General features: G+C 42.3%; 2 protein-coding genes across 14 annotated transcripts in view; both read right to left on the bottom strand.

The window, feature by feature from the left end:
• nup214 (nucleoporin 214) overlaps positions 1-1,773 on the bottom strand; it is a 32,290-nt gene extending 30,517 nt beyond the window's left edge. For all 6 annotated transcript variants that reach the window (XM_035906922.2, XM_035906926.2, XM_087843759.1 and 3 more), the window contains exons 1-4: positions 1,530-1,773; positions 646-841; positions 349-503; positions 21-219 (exon numbers count right to left, since the gene is read on the bottom strand). In XM_035906922.2, coding sequence (XP_035762815.2) covers positions 21-219; positions 349-503; positions 646-841; positions 1,530-1,766 — 787 coding nt within the window. In that variant the 5' untranslated portion in view covers positions 1,767-1,773. The remainder of the gene's footprint in view (positions 1-20; positions 220-348; positions 504-645; positions 842-1,529) is intronic.
• Positions 1,774-2,793: 1,020 nt separating this feature from the next.
• The window catches only part of nacc2 (NACC family member 2), a 30,815-nt gene continuing 13,086 nt past the window's right edge, over positions 2,794-20,522 (bottom strand). For 4 of the 8 annotated variants that reach the window (XM_006788998.3, XM_087843758.1, XM_087843757.1 and 1 more), the window contains exons 2-7: positions 12,585-12,766; positions 11,707-12,477; positions 10,071-10,247; positions 8,626-8,731; positions 8,300-8,397; positions 2,794-8,187 (exon numbers count right to left, since the gene is read on the bottom strand). In XM_006788998.3, the coding sequence (XP_006789061.1) occupies positions 7,673-8,187; positions 8,300-8,397; positions 8,626-8,731; positions 10,071-10,247; positions 11,707-12,477; positions 12,585-12,696 (1,779 nt within the window). In that variant the 5' untranslated portion in view covers positions 12,697-12,766 and the 3' untranslated portion in view covers positions 2,794-7,672. The other 4 variants (XM_006788996.3, XM_006788999.3, XM_006789000.3 and 1 more) reach the window with 4 other exon arrangements.

Raw genomic sequence — 20,522 nt, 5'->3', positions numbered from 1 at the left:
ATGTCAAGAGTGTCACTCACTGCAGGTAATTCCACTTGAAGAAGGCAGCCTGGCCTGCACATTGACACTGTCAGTAACATCCAAAATCATTATAGTGCCATCAGAGAGGCAGACAGCCAACACAGACACCTGCGCAGGATTCCACTTCAGGTCCTGCACTAAGACGTCAGGTGCTACAGCTGGCTGGTGGGATGCAAATGGTAGCTTCTGTAGTTTTCCCTGGAAAAGCAAGGAATGCAAATTAAAACAAATATCAGACAACATGATTACATTTAACAGACAAGGTGAAATCTGGCAACAGGTGTTCGACTGTGTTAGCACATTAGGTAGACAGACTGAAATAACTACCTTGTTCATGAACGTGCGGACATCATAGAATGTGAGCGACAAGCCAGCTTCCTCAGACATGCCACACACGGACAGTGTGAGCTCATCACAACTGAGAGCCACGTGGTGCAAAATTAGTTCCACGGTCACTTCAGTCAGTGCTGGTATTCCTTTGACTAAAATAGGGAGGAAGATGTTAGTGGACAGTGAAACAGCAAAAATTATTAATGACATGAAACATGTGGTGTATCAGTCATGACAACATTGTGTTTTTAACCTGTCATTATTGCACTATTTAAAACGGCAGTGTATTCATACCTATTTCGTTGGAGTTGCCATCACCTTTATCAGCAGCCAGAATATCTCGAGTTAGGTACACCTTGAGAGTTCTGTCAAGCCCCACAAAAGTTAAGCCATATTTATTTGAGATGGCAAGGAGGCTGGATCTGTCTTTTGGCAAATCTTCGGTGGGGTCAAACACTCTGACTTTCTTCATCTGACGAAACTGAAAATCCTAAAACGAAAGGCAAACACTTTCATTTCATGGTGACCTATTATGAACTGTTAACAACTGTGGGCCCACTTCGGTAAATGCAAACGCAGCGTCTTCGAGACAGAATAATACACACTTTAAATAAACATTGTTTACAAGATAGCTGGTGAGCCTGAAGGGTGATCTCAAAGCCAAATGTTTGTAATGCCTCTCAATTAGAACTATGCTAACACGTTACCATATCGTGTTAGCTATCGGTGCAAGGCTTGTTGTAATGTTACAGCAATATATAAAACTTCAACAAAAAATGCAATGTGTGTTAGAACACGTTATTTTACAAATGGATTAATTTAATAGGACGAATCCACCCAACACAGCGGCGTTTAGCTTTACAAGCGCAACATCACACCGGCTACGGTGCTAACCCTAAGTAGCGGGCTAAAATATGGCATGAATAAAACTGCAGTAACTACTTTTAATTGAAACGCTTTTAAACCGCTGTGAAAGTCTTTAATGTTTTATCGTATCAAAGTAGTCATTACAGTTCAGTAAATATCGTGAGGATAAGGATACCTAAACCAGAAAACATACCCACGACAAGTGGCTTGTTTAGCTAACCAGCTAGCTAAACTAGCCACTACATTAAGGATGAACTGACACGGTAACTTACACATGCTAACCTGTCAAGTCAACTTTAACAGAGACATACCTTCATTTCCCTCTCGGGAGGGGAGTCCGCATCGTCACTCATTGTGAAATTTTGAGGGTTTTTCTTCCAAAAGACCTGCTGTGTTCGTTTATTTCTTGCTAGTATGTACCACAGAAAGTTTTGGTTAGCTACATCAGGACAACTAAACACACGCCGCGGGATTTTTCCGTAGAAAAAACAAAAACCAGCTAGGATGACGAGTAGATACCAGAGCAGCTTGAGAGAACACGAGCTCATACAGTCGAGTATGTTTAAGAGTTGCAATTAAAGGGTGATTTATCTAGATATAATTATAGGTATATATTTTACCCTTTTAATAGTAAGTAAAAAAATGCATAAAAGTTATGTTTGTGTGTGTTTATACAAAAACATAACTTTTATGCATTTTTTTACTTACTAGTAAAAAGGTCACACTTTTTACAGTAATAGAATAGCATTTTTTCCACCAACAAAGTGATTTCCATGAGCGATTAACCAAAACTTATAAGTGTTGGCTAATAGTTAATCTATAATTCTACTGTTCGAAGCTTCAGCATAAATTATCTAAATGGACTGGTGGCTATCAGGGAATGGAATAAAAGCCAGCAAAGGAGAGCTCTGATTGTCCTTTAAGGATCCTGGAGAGCTATCCTTGAAGACTAGTTCAAGAATTTACAAGAGTTCAGGCTGTGTTCGAGGATAAAAGTAGTCATACCAAATACTGACTTTCAATCTTGTTAGAGTTGAACACATTCAGTCCACATACCATATAATCATGCGTGTTTCAATAAACTGCTGCATCTTCAGTCTTTCTCATTTTCATAGCAAAATAAATTTTAAAAAATTGAAAGAATGAGGGGTAGTTTAATAAGAGCCCCCCCCCCATACATATAAATATTTATATATCATAGATGAAATGCCTAGGTTAATATGGTTGATTTGGATCAATCCAGTGTTGTCTGCAATTCTAAACCTGTGCCTTCATGAAATAAAACTGGCTGTATACTGTATGTTACATTCATCTTTGAAGGAACTCCAGTGACTCATCCAGCAAAATTTAACACCATTTTAATGACACAAGAATTTCACAGCTCTGTGGCACAGACAGTGAGAATTATTATTGTCACTAATTTGTCTTCTTTCTGCTGGAATCTCATTACTTACATGTTTGAAGCCATGCAGATCTACAATAAATCGCAACTTCCAGAGAAAAATATATTTCAAGTGCATCCTTTTGTAGGTACTTTGCCAAATGCAAAGAGAGACAAAAGACAGTATATGGTGAAGTAAGGACTTTTATTAGAAAGCAGATTTTTCTGTATTGCATTTAAAGAAATTGGGTACTCTTGGACTATACAACTTAAAACTGGTGATGGCAAATATGATGGGAATGAAAGGTAGATTACATCAAAAGTGGCAACTTGCATTTCTGTTGTATATATTATTGATGCTTGAGTCAGAAGGCGCATAAACATCTTTTTCATTTGAAACATAAAGCGGCATCAACACTGAAATTGTCCCATCCCAGTTTGCCTGATCCAAACCCAGCTGATAGTGAAGAACATTACCATGATCGGTGTAGGGTTGTTGTCCATCAAAGGGGGTTATCAACAAAACCTGGGCTCAGGACCACGTCCAGAACATGCTTACCAGAGCATGACAGATATGGTCCGTGTCCAGCTCTGTTTGCAAAGCACCAAGGTTTGACTCAGTCCTGGTTTTAAAGACACACTTATAACCAAGAAGGCTGGAGATAACATCACCATGTCCCTCCACTCTGGAAAGGAAGCTAACACAGACCGAAGCAAGCTGAAGAAAGACAAAGCAAACAGCAAGAGCACATAGCAAGTCATACCATATGTCCCATAGTGCACTTTGGGTCTCGTTCCTATTCTGATTGTCAGCGCTCTGAACACATGGCTTTAAAAGTTGCATTTACTCCTCATTTGCCTAACACCCGGTTGCTCTCAGTGTTTTTCCTTTCACCTTTCCAAGTAGTTCTAAAGTGCTGGCATTATGTACAAGGACACGTAAATACACAAACAAACCTTCAGTGCATTTTCTTCTGAGTGTGCTGAGCTTGAACACACTGAACTGTGTACTTAGTCTCTGTATTCCACTCTTTGTCACTACTTTGCTGTAATACAAGAAATTCAGCTTTATGCAAACATTCAGCGAAAGGCCAGGTTGTATAATAAAAAAATCCAGCCCTGCTCACCACAGGACACCTCGATCTTTGTTTACTAACAGTGACAAGAGTTATTCAGCATAAAATACATGGTGCATAAAGATCAGAGGTTTCATTGGGTTGCGGTGAGTGTGCGAATGGCATGCATTTTATGGTACAAGTGTCTCTTTGCATATAAATGTATTGTTTTTCATGATGAGCCAGTCACTGGAACAAAAAACTACAGTGTCCGTGTGGGGGTGAGCAGAGCCCGATGCAAAGTGAGGAAGAAGTTATTTGCAACAAAATACCCTCTATTCAATAACCATCCAAGAAAAACAAAAAGTTTGATATAAATGAGAAACACGTCCGATACATAACATACATGTAACTGGACTTTTCTCTTTTGGCCACTTCAATCTTCCCAAGGGTTAGCCATGACATTCTCCGTTTATAGTGCAACATCGTTCATTTACCCTGCACAAGAAAAGGATCAAACCCCAAGCGGTCTTAAAGGATTATTGTTCTGTTTTGGGTTTTTTTGATGGCTTCGTTTTGCAGCGGGGCAGAAAAAGTGAATGAGCTGGTCAAAGCCGGCGCGTGATAAGGAAATCGTGTATAAAAAAAAAATAATAACCCCCCCCAAAACAACAACAACAAAAGCCCGCCACACCTTAAATGTGACTAACTGATGAACAGGTTTGACTATACTTGACTATACTACGAATGAGATTTCATTTGAATTTCTTCCAAGGGTGTTCAACCAGATTCCTTAAGAGCTGTGCTGTAAATATGTAATACTGGGCTGGTGAGCCAACATGATGGAAAACATAAAACAAGAATGTAAGGTGAATAAATGACTATGTTATTAATATCATTTATTAGAATAAAAGATTACTAGTTTTTAATTTTAAACTCGAAAATGGCCAAAAAAAAAAGTGTTATCTGGCTATATTTAGTAGATCCTTGGTCCTGTTTGCTTCTGAACACAAAGTAATGGCACGCATCCACACCCACACATTCACAGTCTAAGGCACTGCTCCACACCCCTTTAATACTACAGTGGAACATATCCATGTTTCCCACCCATTATTATTTACTGCTTTATTTTAATTGCAGCTGATTTCATATTCCTCATGTATTTAGTATCTCTGCGAAAGTCCTCCTATTCAAAAAGATCAAAATCAAAGATTTATTTTACACAAAAACACACAGAGAGAAATATTAAATACAAAGAATATCACAATCATTGTCCAGTTTACTAACTGAGTAGAAAGGTTTCTCTCACTCTCTCTTTTTTCCTGAAGCTATAACAGCTACTTTCTATATTTTCCAAAATAAAGGCTACACATATTCATTTCTCAAGTCTGTTACTCTGACTGGCATAACCAGAAGTGATCAGACATTTAAGTGGCTCAAATAGACAACTGAATATTGTTTTCTTTTTTTACTGCGAGAAAAACCTGTAAGAATCATAAACATATGATATGAAGGTACAATTTGCAAAATCTCTGTGTTAAAAAAACGTCAAACAGAGGGGAAAAAAAGCCTGCACTGCATGTGAACCTTGCTCAGTTTTGCACATAACGATGTTCACTACACTGGAAGACCTGTTCGCAGTTTGAAAAAAAAAAAAATCACTATATCAATAAAGCTTTAGGTTTAAACACCACCCAGCCTCACAGTCGGTATTAATTTTATATTATGGCATATTTTGAAGAATTTACTATACTCAAATCAAAGCTTGGACCCTCACCACAGCAGTGCTACAGATTACATTCATCCATCATCCCAGCCATCGTGTCACAGTCTTGTTTTATCTACGGCTGATCGCACTTATTCCCAAAGAAAATAAACGCGCTATAAACCTTTTTGTTACTACCTAGTGCAATCGTAACCCTGTGTTTCTTGTGCAGGGCCATCTTAAAACTTCCCCTAACAGACGCTGAAACAAGAGCAGAAACAGAGACTACTCTGGCCCCGCTCATGAAGTGGCACAGCATATATTTTGAGAATAGTATTAGTACTAAGCCTGGCAGTTCTTAAATTAACCTATCACAACCCACTTTCCCCCAAATGTTGGTGGCTTCTCTTTTACTTAAATGAACGGTCTTTTCTGTGCTTTCGTTTGCTGATAGGGGGAAAAAAAAGATACAGGGAAGATCTATGCATTGCACAATATAGAAAGGCTGTGTGGCAAAAAACAGATATCAAAAGAAGAAATCAGGTATGACGAATGCAGGTTTAAAGTCCCTGTTGGACATTGCTTTGCTCCCCCCACCCCCCTTCCAAAACGTAGAAACAGTCATTGTCAGAGAGACTCGTTTCAGGTGTTGTCGTTACAGCCTCTCAGTTAAAAAGGTCCACGTTACCTCCCTCAGCGTCTCGGCTCTTTACCTTCTTTTGAGTGCAAATGCAATAAGCCAGCATAAATTGCTCGTATAAGTTTGATTCAATAATTTACCCACCCACCCAAAGAAAAAAATGAACAAACAATAAAACAAACAAACAGCCAGGTAGGAAGCAGGATTGCGTAGTATCGGTGCATATCACACCACCACCACTACATCACCGAGGTGGAACAGTGCTTCTCTCTAACATTCGTTCTTCTACCGCCCAGTGTAGTGCACTTCTTTACTACTCCATATATCCAGTCTCCTCTGCTCATGGGCACAGCACACTCTTTAGTTTAAAAAAACAAACAAACAAAAAACAAATAAAACAACAACAACAAGAAATTCCAACTGTTACTGTGTAAATCCTGGGTCACAGCCGGATCAGTTCTAACATGCGTCAGACTGCGGTCAGGTCCAGCGGGAAACGGAGAGAGTCCTCTTTGAGCATTAACAGCGTATCTCGAGGCAACGGCAGCTGTTATCTTATTTCAATGCAGGTTTGTGGCTTTGTTGGTGGTTTTTTTTTTCCCGAGAATTCTTTGTTTCTTTCCACTGTTTGTATGAATGCATGCAAGCTCGGATTTTTTCCTTTCTCTCTCTCTCTTTTTTTTAGTGCATGTTCATGTTCAAGTCTCTCTCTGTATCTCCACAAGAGAATGATTTTTACCCAGAGTTAAAAAGCACTGTTTTTCTAGATAATGTATTCTGAATACATTGGCGCAGATATTCAAGGCTATTATCCACGGGTTAGGAAATATGTCTTATCGGTATGCATGTGTGGTTGGGGAGGAGTGGTCTGGAGCAGACACAGGCATCACATTGACAACCTAATTCAACATGTCATGGGCAAATATGCGCGAATAAACAACTCCATGTGATAGAGTTGTTTTTAGACTGTGGACTATCGACATGACTGCTTAAAAAAATGTGATCATAGAAATGATGGGCCTATTTAATAGGGAGAAAACCGTTTTGTTTAATGGAGCTACCACAGTACATGGCCTTAAATTGCAAAACTGTTGTTGTTATACATTCAAACACGTTCAAAATACAGTAAAGTAACATAAAGCGGTCAACATTGCTCTTTCCACATCTGTTTTTCCCCAAGGTTACACGGGTTAGTTTCTGATGCAGCTTTCCAAGAAAATGGAATCATTTTACAAATCAGTGTACCACACCGGCAAAGCAGCTGTTGCTTTTGTATTGCACTTGAATGATGAATCATTACAGCCATTTGTTCTGCTACCAGGCCTTTGTAATAATGCTGCGGATGCCAAAACACTGAGTACATACTGAGTGTACCAAGAAACGGGCGGAGCAGAAAGAGTCGACTTTCTCAAAGTGCTAATGCCATGCCTGTGTCTACTTCTAAGAACAGTGTTCTGCTTCCACTAGCGGCAATTATGGGAGCACGCAAGCACACGTGTGCGCATGCATGTGCGACAGATTCCTGTATAGTAAGATCAGTGAGTGCGGCTCAGCGAAATTCCCGTTGAGGAAGCACAGAGGAGGAGAAAGAGTGGCGGACGAGCTGTTGTAAAAGAGCAAGCAAAGAGAAGAGGCTGTCTCTCACAATGTAAGAGACAGCCTAAAAAGGACATTCACTGTCCGTTCACCCTCGCACCTTGTCCAAAATTTTCTGCTTCCTGCTCAGCCGGCGTGTCGCCACAGTTGCCCGCCTCGGCTCCTGGGAGTGATCTGTCTACACCCTCTAACCTAGCTTCATCCTCGTCTTCCTCCTGTTCCTCTTGGACTGCTCCTTCGCCTTCATCTTCAGCTTCTGCTCCAGCCGCCCCAGACCCGGGGCTGCCTTCTGTCAGGGGTGGGTGAGTCCTGAGAGGGTCCTTACGATCAGGATACAACCTTTGCTCTAAGGTCTTGAAGTCGGCCTCAAAAGTGAGGGGTAACCCTGACTGAGGGGCACCCAGCGTCAGACCCAGACCTATAGCAGCGCTCATGCCCATTCCTGCACGGTACACATCCATGCCATCGGGCAGCATGGACTTAATCTTGGGCAACCATCGCTTGCGGACCCGCCTCGCGTTTGTGCACATGTCAGCAGCAATCACATTCATTTCACTCTCCTTGAAGTTAGGGTTGAAATTTTGACAGTAGACTGTAAAAAAAGAAAGAAAGAATACAGCAAAAGTCAGCGTGGCACAAACTGCCCCCCTTTGAAACTTCCATTACTTCTATCAAGTATGAGATGGTTTTGACAATAAACCTACGTTTGACAGCGTTGAGGACCCTGCTGTCCAGGGGTTTCCTGCTGGGATCACTAGTAGAAGAGCGAATGCCCGTCCCACAGCTATTGGCTAAAGTGTTTCTGCAGGGATGCAAAATCAACACCAGGGGGCAGAGTCAGCAACAGGCACATACAGTAGATAAACATGGGAGCACACATAACAAACCGCATTGCACAACATGGCCACAGATGGAGTGTGAAAGTTGGTTTGTGACAACAGCAGTAGTGTTGGAGTCATACACAGAAGTCAAGCCTAAGAGTCAAAATACTTAAACAGTTTGTTCATTATTTGCACATTTTTCTGCTCACCTGTCAAAGAATGTGGCTAAGAGACGGCGGAGCAAGACTTTGTGTTTGATGCCGGCACACAGATGACAATTCATCAGCTGGCCTCGAGTCATGAACACTTGTGTACCTGTGTGGGAAACAAAGAAAAAAAAAGAAAAAAAATGCTGACATTACAGCTTTTTCCTTTATCTTTGAAGGCCCTCCTCTCTTTGCTCCTTTTACCGATCCACTTTGTAGCCTTTTTCTACATTTGAAGTCGAAGTTTAAGGAGATCTTTAATGGACTTAAACAAAATGGAGTCAGAAATTAGAGAAGAGGAACAGACGGTGACAAAAGCAGCACACTATTAAATTACTCAGTTTTGCTTTCTTTCCAGCGTCATCCCTTCCTCAGCAGTGCATGAGCCCTTACACCAATCGAGTTTGGGATTATTCACCACGACTTGCGCATTATTGTGCTCAGCTCTCTGTGAATTACGCTGGGAAGTACTCAGATGTCGTTCTTTTGTCTGGAGAGATTCGGCACCGAATCGATTTAAGGTTTTCTGTCACGTTTCTTTGTGGAAGCTGTATTACCTACACGGTGAGTTGTACCTGTTCTCTTTGAAGTGCCAAGAGCGCGATGTGGGAGCCAGACCAAAGAGTTCAATTTTTGTCTCATTGTACCAAAAAAAATAAATAAATAAAAGAACTTTTCCCTCATACTCTCAGAGCTCTGTAAGGACCATTTGGCAAACTCCCGGCAGGCAGTCATATGCTTTTTACTCCAGAGTGACTTCTGTCTAGCTACTCTTCCATAAAGACTGATGATATCTGCAGAGATGGTTGGATGGGTGCAGAGATGGTCCTTCTGTCTCAGCCTTAAATCTCTGCAAAGAAACTTGCAGCTTTATTTTAGCACTTTCAGTCTGACAGACAGAGACGTGGCGCCGGCTTCCTGACCCTTGCCTGATTCGTGGATTAACATGGGTCAGACAATGTTTTTCCAAACAGCCTTTTAATTAGGAATATGAATTCAATTAAACGGCACTGAGTTGGAAACATAATTTAACTAAACAGTCTTAATCAAATTTTTTTAGCACTTATGCATAGTCAAGTTGCTGTGAATGAGCAGTAATTCTCTGGTAGGAGTCTCATATTGGACGAAGAGGGCTGACTACATGCAGTTGACCCTTACATTCACTATGAATGAAGGTCACAGGGCTGTGGGTAAATTCTCTAATGGATGGTGCTCTTTGCCCAAGCCTCATTAAAAAGATTTCGGTAACTTTAAACTCTGACAATGAGCTCTCTATCCTCCTGAATTTATGACTTTAAATTCATTTAGTTAAATTCATTTTTAAATCCAATTTCGATATCTTCCAAACTCACTTGGTGTGTAAGCGAATCCTGGGAAATTCTGCAGGGGTAAAATGTTAGCATCTAAATGTGCTGTGAGTGACTCGTGATTGCTTTGTGCGTGCTTACCCGCCACCAGCTCCAGCTTCTCTCCAGGGTCCCCCTCAGTATAGAGCTTAGGATGGCAGCGGTAGCCTATCTGGCTTATGAGGCTTGCAGGCAGCGCCACAAGGTCCCTGCGGATCAGCACGCAGTTGCGGTTCTCCAAGGACAAGGGCATCGACGCCATCTCCGGCTTGTCTTGGACTAAAAAAAGAAAGAGACAAAGAAGCGAAATGCAAACTTTATTTAAAATCTCACATCATAAAAACACATTGGTATCCGTCACTTTACTGGAATAAAAACACCCTAAATAAAGTTGTTTTCCACGCCTACCCCTGTTTATATACACCAAAATAGAAGCTATAAAATTTAATTAGTAAAGCAGGTTGGGGTAATCTCATATAAGTTTGTTGTGTTTCATGAATGTTTTAGAGCATTGCAGATGCATCCTAGACAAGTCACTGTGCAGCATCAGCATCTTTAGTTTTTGAGGGGGGGGACATATCCAGAGCTGAGTGTTGGGTTCTTATTCAAAAACTCTTTTTTTCACCCCAAAACCTCTAAGACAGCTTGTGAGTGTATACACATGCATACTCGTCCTGCACGCACACAGACACGAAACAAAAATAAATTAATCCAATAACTGCCACACGCATGCACATAGCAAAATGTGTAGATTAATCAATTTGTATGTGCAGACATCTGCGCGTGTGCACACACACACACACACACACACACACACACAGGAAAGATGTGCATGGTTCTCAAATATCCTACAATGTCACCCTGGGGTGCTCTGACTGATTGCAGATAGAATGGATTTCATAAATATGTGAAACCCTAGAATTTGACAAACCTCCCTTTGAGCTGCAGGATGTGAAGAATGAAGGAGAGCGGAATCTGTGTGTATGTGTACTCATGTGTGATTTTTCACTATCCATAGGTACCCCGTCGGTGTGTTTATGTGAATGCAAACCATTTACACCTGCATGTATTGAAAAAATCTACACCAGTGTAAAAAATGTGGCAGAAAGCCATAATGAAAAGCGGTACGGTCCGGCTGTTGTAGCTGCGATAAGGAAGATGTTGTTGGTCACGAAGCACTTCAATCATAACTCCATAAAGCTATCTTTAAGCTGAAAGAACCCCCCCACACACACATGCACACACACAAACACACACACTGGAAGTACAACAACCTGCTTTTCAAAAATGCTCAGGACACACGATGCATAAAGGATTAAATAAGGTAATTGGGATGAAATGAATGTGCATCAGGTTCTAGTTTTTTTGTTTTGTTTTTTTAATTTTTTGCACAATGCGTAACAGATAAGAGGTCTGGATAAACCCCACATTTATAGTTTCTCCAAGTCCTCTCGGGTTTTACTTTGAGATCGCTCTGTTATCAAATTAATTTCCTCCATATGAGCCGAGGGCAGCTGAAAAAGTAATGCACCAAATCAGACTTGACATGACTACAAATTTAAAGTTGCCATTGAGACTTTATCAGAGTCCTGGACTTTGATAGTATGTGCTTTAAGGATCGAAGTGCTGTAAAATCAAGGGGTGTGTTGTAAGCACAGCTCCTTATGGCATGCCACTCTTGTTTCATATACTAATAAGCACTGTTAAGGACTTTAGAAACATCTAACACAATACTCACTCCCGTAGGGATTGGCTGAACGTCCATAAAGATGACTGTAGGTCTCCTCGGTGATCCCATCGTAGGGCTCCTCCTCAAACTCCTCATCCTCGTTCTGGTAGGACGTGGGACTGTCGGTTGTGGGCAGACTGGAAGCTCCGGGGCTGGACCTGTCACCGCCGGCTGCTCCTCCTCCTCCAGCTCCACTGCCACTAGTCCCCTGGAGGCTGAAAGCAGGCATACCAGGGATAGGGGTCCCTCCAGCTGTTGTGTAGAACAGCGGCCCGGCCCTCCCCAGTCTACTTCCAAGCTCTGAAGGCGAAGTCTTACTTGGCGTTGAAGGTACAGTCAGGGGCAAGGGCTCACCTCCTTCAATTTTAATCTTACGCTGCGGTATGAGCAGAGTCGAAGACCATCCCGGGGTCCCTAGAAGGGCAGCCACTGCCAGGCCGTTGCTATTATTACAAGGACTCTGTGGCTCAGATACCGTTTCTTCTAAGGACCCCATTGTCTGCGAGTCACAGTGAGGTGAGTTTGCCTTAAACATTAGGTCCATGCCTTTTTCAACTATATGCTGAATTTGGAGGTAGCCAGCTGTGTACATGACCACCAGCTGTTCACTAGCTGCCATTGTTAGCTTCCCTGTGTAGCAGAAAGTGAGGATCTGCTCAAAGCAAGCAGGTGTGACTGAGGAAGGCAACTCAAACTGGGTCTTGGTGGAGCTGCTGAAGAGGTCACGAAAGTAGAGGCTGCTGGCGGCCAAAACAGCCCGGTGGGCTTTGAAAGCCTGGCCTGGTTGAGGGAAAAAGAAGTTGAGAACATTGACGAAGACAGTTAGCACTTTGTACAAGTTAATCTGTGATTAACAGAGCAACATTAAGATTTTTCTGCCAACTGACCTTTAACCAGTATGGATACATCACAGTAGTGTCCCAGCAAGCGCTGCTCATTAAGGGAACCCAGAACCGTAGCTCCAAAGTTTGGGATCTCCACATGGAGCAGCTGGGACATGATGGCCACAGAGTGGAAGGAAGATGGGGCTTCAGATATTCACTGCAGACTCTGCCGCCGAGAGAGGCATCTGTAATAACAAAGCGGAAGGAATCCAAAAAAAAAGGTATGGTAAATGCGTTGGAGAGGAGAAACGCACTGACAAATGAAGGAGCAAAAAGCAAACGCGTGAAAGATGAAAAGACATGCCAGAGGGAGGCAGAGGGGCGAGAAGAGAGAGATAGATCCTCTCAGGTTGTTTCTCTCTCTTAGAAAAAGCAAAGAGTAAGAATGAAAATAGAGTTGAGATGAAGTGAGAACACGCATACAGTTGAGGGAGAAGTGAGAGGTGTGCGAAAGAAAGATGGATATGCAGAGATAGTGGGTGAGAGAGTCGAGGCAGGAGAGAGAAAGGAGGAGTCACTCCACAGAGAGAGAAAAAACAAAAAACACGAACACAATGCTGCGCCTACTGTGCATAGAAGGTTGTGAAATACCTTTAGGCTATGTTGTTTTACATTACTTAAATTCCAAGAACCTTGCACTCCTTCCATGTATTGCTCTTAATGCATCCAGAACAATTTACCCACAGCATGGACTTTGACAGCCTGTACGCCTTAACTTTTCTCAGAAATAAACCCCACACTGAATGCAACCTGTTTTTCATGTCATCGATTTTCCTGGATTTCGCTGACACCGTGGCAGTTGTCCTCTTTCTCAGATCTAGCTAGACAACAATCCAAAGAAAGACAACTTTAAAAAACAAAACAAATAAAAAGTCCTTTTCAGTAACACTCTCCAGATATATTTGCACCTTCATTCCAGCCCTGAACCTTTTATAATTGCCTTTGTCTTCCCACCAACCCACACATACGTACATATACGCACTAGTTTCATTATTGAGCAATGCTGCAGAACAGTTTCCAGGAATACAAACTGAAAAAGATGTCACCGCCTCTCTCTCTCTCACACACACACACACTCTCCCACTTCATGCACTCCATACAGAAAGGCATGCACTGTGGCTTACTTACATAAAAGCCTGCATGCATGAAGACACACACGCACATGCAGTAAAAGCTGCATAGGGAAATTACTGTGTACTCTGGCACGCAAGCACTCACCTGGAGAAACAAGAACATGCCTTTTCCTCTGCTAACAGTCTCTCACACATGCACAAATGCACAAAAAGAGTGCTCACTCTGTTATCCCAGACAGTTCTGACCTGAGTAAGCCAGTCTTCTGGTTAAAGACACGCACACACACACAAAACACGCCAGCAGCAGTCAGGACCAGGACAGAAGAGGAGCAGTTAAGAGACGGAGGGAGAGCACTCAGATGTACTCCGTCTGGTCGACTCTCTCTCTCTCACTTAAAGTGTCATTCCTAGTGTCTCAAAGATGATTCTTTCTGCTGACTGACTTTTCTCTGTCCGTTTTCTCTCGGCCTATCTACAATCTCTATACCCTCCAAAGCCCTATTCTCCCTGCTAACTGTCTGCTCTAGCTCTGTCTCAAAGCCTCCCTCTGCCTCCTTGTCATTATCTCGCTCTCTCTGTGTTTCTCTCCCCCTCTCCCTGTTCTCCAAGGGTTGAATTCAACAAGTGCCGCTGTAGATAGGGGGAGTGTGTGAGTGAGAGAGAGAGAGAGAAGGGGGGGGAGGGGGGGGGGGGAGAGAGTGAGAAAGACAATGGGGGGGAGAGAAAGAGAGGCCAGAGCAGAGCAGAACAGAGCAGAGCAGAGCGAATCAATGATGAAAGGAGTGGGAGGCTCAGTGTGTGCGCGAGCGCACGCCCGTGCATGTGTCTGCGCGCGTGTGTCTGATCAATGCAGTATCTATACGTCGCAGGGAGTGGGAGGGAGAGAAAAACACAGGCTACAGTTACAGACGGAGACAGAGACTGGGCAGAGCTAAAGAGAATCAAGGGAGGGAGGGCGGGAGGGGAGAGTTGAGACAGAGAGAAAGTCATTTGAGGACAGTACGAGTAGAGAAAGACAATTAGGTTGAAGCAACTTCTGCTACTTGGACACAGACATGTATATACAGTCTAACAGAATGAGGGGGAGAATGACTAAGACGAAAAAAAAGAGAAACGAGAAGCACATACAGGGGTCATATCCACCATTAATTAAGGAGACATCGAATAGCGAAACTTGTGAGCGCCCAGTTTGACGCAAGTCTGGAAAGAATGCGTCACATCTCAGTAAAGCAGAGCTTTATTAAACTCGAACTATAGCGTGCACAATGCAGTGAATCCTTAAATCCTTCTAAATGTAGAACTGAAAAGATTGATCGAAAAACAATCACCAGTGTCAGGGTATTTCCCATTATTCGTATCATCTTTGTAAGACAATAGCTAAAAAAAAGGAAAAGAAAAGAGAGGCTTTACTTTTGAGCAAGTGTTGTGTATTTTCTCTGAATCATGCAAGGACATCTCTGCCAAACACCTACACATAAACAGAGAGAAGGGCTGTCTTCACGCAAGACTATTTTGTATTTCTACATGAATTGATGAATTAAATGATTAATTTACGCCTCCGCTTCGGTGGCTCGGCTTGTTCAGGTGACATTTCTCTGCTTTCTCTTGGGTACTTTTTTTGGCCAGCCCATAGAACGCTTCCCTAAATGTTACTTGATCTGGATGAAGGAGGACAGGAGCCAGATGTCGCTGCCTGCGACAGGACAACCGCTAAAAGAAGGACAACAGCTACCAGAGAGGATAAGTTCCAGAAAGATGTGTGTGGGAGGGTATAAATGCATAACGGATGAGTAGGAAAATGTTTTTTTTTTTTACAGTATGTGTGCGCATATAAACACACGCACACGAACGAATGCTGTGTAATTTTTACATGTCAGAGTAAAAAATTATACAAACAACAAATAACACTAAGGAGACAGCTTTCTCGGAGTGCTGTGTTATAGGTGACGAGACATCCTTTCAGCGCATGTCGCTTATCTTAAAAAAAACAAAACAAAAAAAACATCAAGCTGATGCTGAGGTTTTCTGAAAGTGAGCACGTCTCTCCCCCCCCCCCCTACAAAAACTATCAAGGCACATTGTGCTCAATTCTTTGCCAAAGAAACCTCAAGTGGAGAAAGTTGCGCTAAACTGAGCAAACTTTTACTCTTCAGTTGCAGCGGAAATATGAAAGGGAGGATATCACAAAGCGTTGAATGCAGTGAGTCAGACTTTGGTTTACAGAGCTTTGGCCCAGCAGTGCGATATCTGCACGGCACATATAGGCACACATGAGTGAGCACACACAAAAAAAGCACAGTGAAACGCAGGAGAAACAAATCTGCAAACACTCTCCTGCTTTCTTACACACACATACACACACACACACACACAGGTAATCTCCCTGTGCACACTCAGCAATAGACATTCTGTTTGTTTGTCTGTCTGTCCCTCTGTGAACCTGCCAGACTGCTTGTCCACCGGCCCATCCATCCACCGGTTATTGTAACTACTGTGTCCTTACATCGCCTCTTGCGTCCCCCCCCCCACATCCCCACCCCCCTTCTTTCTCTTCTCTATCCTTCCCGCCCTGCATACCACGTACCCACTGTCTCTCTGCCAATTAATGCACACAGGGCTGCATTGCAGTGAGGTTGGCGCGTGCCACGGCAGCAAGCACAGTACAGAGTCTACAGACATGCATGTACGTGCCAGCCAGGCAGAGCGGGATGGAGAGGAGGGGGTGAGAGTGAGGGAAAAGAGGAAGAGGGAGGGCGGGTAAGTGGGTGGGTGAGTATGGGGAGGGGGGGCGAGAGAGTGAGCGGAGAATATGTTGAGTCAGGCAGACAGGACGGTGGAGTGCCACACTGCACATATACACAGCCGCATGTCTGTGAAAATGTATGCACGAATGAATATGAAACAAAAGGCACACATACATGTGCATCATGACAGCCCAAAAGTATGCAGAAATGCAAATGCACACACACATACACTCGCACACAAACATGCATGCAAATTCCAACCTCCTTATGGCTGCTTTATATATAGACTTTGCACATCACTGATGAAAAAATATAAGGCACCGACTCCCTCAACTTGTTTGCCAAACGAGTCACTGTGTGTGTGTGTGTGTGTGTGTGTGTGTTTCTCCGTACATGTCCTCATTTGCTACCGTGTGTTTGCATTTCCATGTCAAAGTTTCCTGCATACCAAGGCGTGTTTTTATAATCATCATAATATATCCGACTGTGACTTTTGGCACTTCATACCAGGCGCATGTGTGTGTCTGTGTGTGTGCGTGTGAGGCACAGTTTGTGAGTTTAGATATGAGATTCGAATGCTGTTCTGATGGCGCTTGTCTGTTTTTTGTTGGAATGTGTTACATCCATTTTAATCAAGAATTCATACCTACGCACAGTGTTATTAACTGTAGCAGCAGGTCCAGGCATATTTGAATAATATGAAGAAATGAGACGATTCGCCAGATGGCAAACAAACACACACACATGCCGATTTTAACTACTACTTATACTAGAGCTGTCTACCAAATGACAATGCTGTAACATTCAAACCTAAAACCATCAAAGTCACAAACAACCCTGAATGCACTAACCGTTTATTACTTTGTGGAACAGTTTAAGCTTAAAGTGAAGTTGGTTCACATGATGCAAGTCACAAAAATCCTCACTTAAATACGTTAGCCGACATCATCGTCAAGGCACAGAAAAGTAATACCATTGCTAAACATGTTTTTTGAAGTAAAGAAATTCATTTAAAAAAAAAAAAAAAAAGGAAACTCAAATCAAAAATTTGACACGAGCCGAGGAGGAGCACATCCGTCCTCCATTGCTTATGTTGCCACTATACAATCTCAATATGAACAGTCCCCTCGTTATAAATATTCAGATCCTGCAGTTGTTCTCATGTTTAAAGTGTACCAGACAACAGATTCTATCCACGTTGAGACAGCAACGCTCCCTGGCAACAGTTCTACCAATCGGGAATGAGCGGGTGTCTGCCTGAGTCTGTCTGAGTATCATTATGGGATGTCGAGAGAAATAGAGAGAGGAAGAGAGAGGCTGCTTATCACTGCTTATAATGCAACATCATTCTCTGTGTACAGACCCCGCTGGGTGAAGTTGTCTGCACATAGTCAGGATCAAAATCATCTTTTCTTAAAAAGAAGAAAAAAAACATCTCCCCATGATTCATGTAGTTACGTAACAAAGAGACAAATATGAAATGATTTGTTGTGGGCTGAATATTGTCTGGTATCTTTCCACTTGTACTCACTCAATATGCACTAATAACGTAACTTGTGGTCTGACGAAGGAGAAAATAGCAGTGAATTCCAGTTTTTAACTGCAATGTTGTCTGCACAGAAATGATAGTGTGAAGCAAAAAGTCCCACAGAACAAGCCATATGAGGGTGGGATGATGTAACCAAATATAAACATAACATATCACAATTGTTTGGTCAAATTAAATATTAAAAAGTACTTTTTAATAATCATTGTTTTGTTTTTTGGTTGGATGATTTTGTATTCAAAGTAAAGTCCCTTTTACACTGGATTTGCTGAACACTACCATGACGGGAAGAATTTGAAGTATACACACATCTTGTCACTTACAGTAAAGATGCACTAATGTGTCTAAAAAGAGAAAAATAAATCTAATAACTGTTAACATTATTAGATTTAGTGACAGACAGACTATTCATTTGGTCCCCTCTCCCTACTCACAGCATTGCTTTGACAACATTTTTTTTTGGTTTGCTAAAGGCCTAGAGACCAGTTGGAAACCATCTGCCAACTGGTCATGAGGGAGATATGTGTACTCTCCAACCAGTTGGTGAGTGGTTGCTGGAATTTGATGGTAGTTGCTCTGAAACTTATTGCTAAAGCCCCAGTGATGCCAAGAGATATGTCACTGGGAACAATGTGTATTTCTTGACCAGCGGTGGAACAGTTGCTGGTTGTTGTGGTACATGGTGCTGCTTATAATTATTTTATTTGCTAGCACACTGCTGCGGTTGCCAGTGAAAGATGCCAACGTGTCTGTAAACACTCTGCAACTACTCTCCAAGTGGCAAAGAAACATTTTCCTTCAAATTAAAAGTTGTGCCTTTCAAAAATCCACATCTCACTTTAAAGTTGCACTGCTGCTCATCTAGTAGTTAGCAAGTGTCTGCAGACAAGTCGATGTCTTCCATGCAAACGGCAATCTGCTAGTGATCTTAGCAGTCAAAACCAGGTCTTTGGTCCAGCACCCTGTTTTCGATTTCATCTAGCAACAGCCAGCAACTTTCAGCAACTGGTTGGTACATTTTACACATTTTTCCCCAGCACCTGGAGGCTGCCAGAGAGTTGCCAATCAGTCTCTAAGCCTGCGCAAGTGAGGCCTTAATTAGCTAAAATCTTTCTGCCATCTTTCCACCACAATGCAGACATTTAATGTGATGGTAGAGACCAAATTCAAAGCAAAAAGGTGAGACTATTCTGAATCTTCTGGGGTTTTGGAAACACAAATATATGCTGACAACTGCTGTCAAAAAGATCAGAGCCAATGCAAAGCAGCTGGAGCTGTACTGAACAACAGGAGTTCTAGGTAATGAGGTGTGTTCAAAATTGTTCACATATGGCTCTAACTGTCAGTTGTTTAGACTAGAGGTTTTAGAAAAAAACATACTGCCCAAAGGATTGTTGTGGCTAGCATTTGTTGAAAAATTAAGTACGGGTAAAATCTGTAAGAGAGACAAAATGAAAGCATCTACGGATCAAGCCTGCCAACTGCATTCCCGGCTCCTACTGTATTTAGTAGATACTGTTTACTCTCTTCCAGAGTCTAACAGCTAAAGGGTCAATTATGATAAGTACAACTCCATCCATTATAATCGACTCTCATCAAGGGAGGTAAACACGAACACGGACACACCTTCGCAGAAATGTACATATCTTAATCATGTGCACCGCTTCAGGGGATGATGCCAGCGATGAATGAAGTTAATGCTTACACTTCCCAGTGTTTGAGCACAGTATTAAGGAAAAAGCTTTGACAAATAACTCCTGTAACGGGGGGGGGGGGGATACCTGTAAGTGTAGCCTGTAGTCGCTGTGATAACCAGACAGACTGAGGGAAAGAAAGACAGAGAGAGCATATACAGTATCTGTGTGTGTGTGTGTGTGTGTGTGTAATCCTCCTGAGGCAAAGGCATTGCTAATGGACTCCAAGTGGCTGTGGGAGGTAAACAAACAAACAGTAGCAGTGGCTACTACATCACACCAAACTCTGGTGACTAGCACACTAGACCGGCTGTGTATACCAAACATCAACCCACATACCCTTGAATATACATGACTGCATTGACTGCTTATAGATATATAAAGGAGTGCTCGAAAGATAGATATGGCAGACTGACGGGTACGTAACAGCGTTTTAGATTAAGAGATGATAAAAGGCCAGGGGATGGGGGGGATAAATGAATAAAAGGGGAGAGGAAAGAGAGAGAAAGGGAGAGATAGAGCGAGTGTGTGAAAGATGCAAATAGAAAAGAACAAGAGAGAAGTTGACAAAGCACAGTCACAGGGAAAGAGAGGAATAGGGAAATGAGCTAAACTGACAGAAATGTAAAGCTCGAAAAGAGAATGTGTTCGAGTTGACAAGAAAACTGCAGAATACCCGAAAAGGCATACGAAAAGTTAAAAGTTGGAAAAAAACCCAGCAGACTTGATCAACTGTAATATTAATATTCCCATTTAAACTGTGATAGCCATAAAGCACACTTAGCATATTGTGTAATCTCATTTCATGCATTTTGGTCCCCGATTTTTCCAAGCAGGGCAACAGACAAAGCCAGGCCATATGGATAAACTGTCACTTTGTTCCA

This window comes from Neolamprologus brichardi, chromosome 7, assembly GCF_056152115.1.
Source record: "Neolamprologus brichardi isolate AB-2024 chromosome 7, ASM5615211v1, whole genome shotgun sequence".
NCBI lineage: Eukaryota > Metazoa > Chordata > Actinopteri > Cichliformes > Cichlidae > Neolamprologus > Neolamprologus brichardi.
The sequence above is the reverse complement of the archived record's forward strand: the minus strand, read 5'-3'. Positions and strand labels throughout refer to the sequence as shown.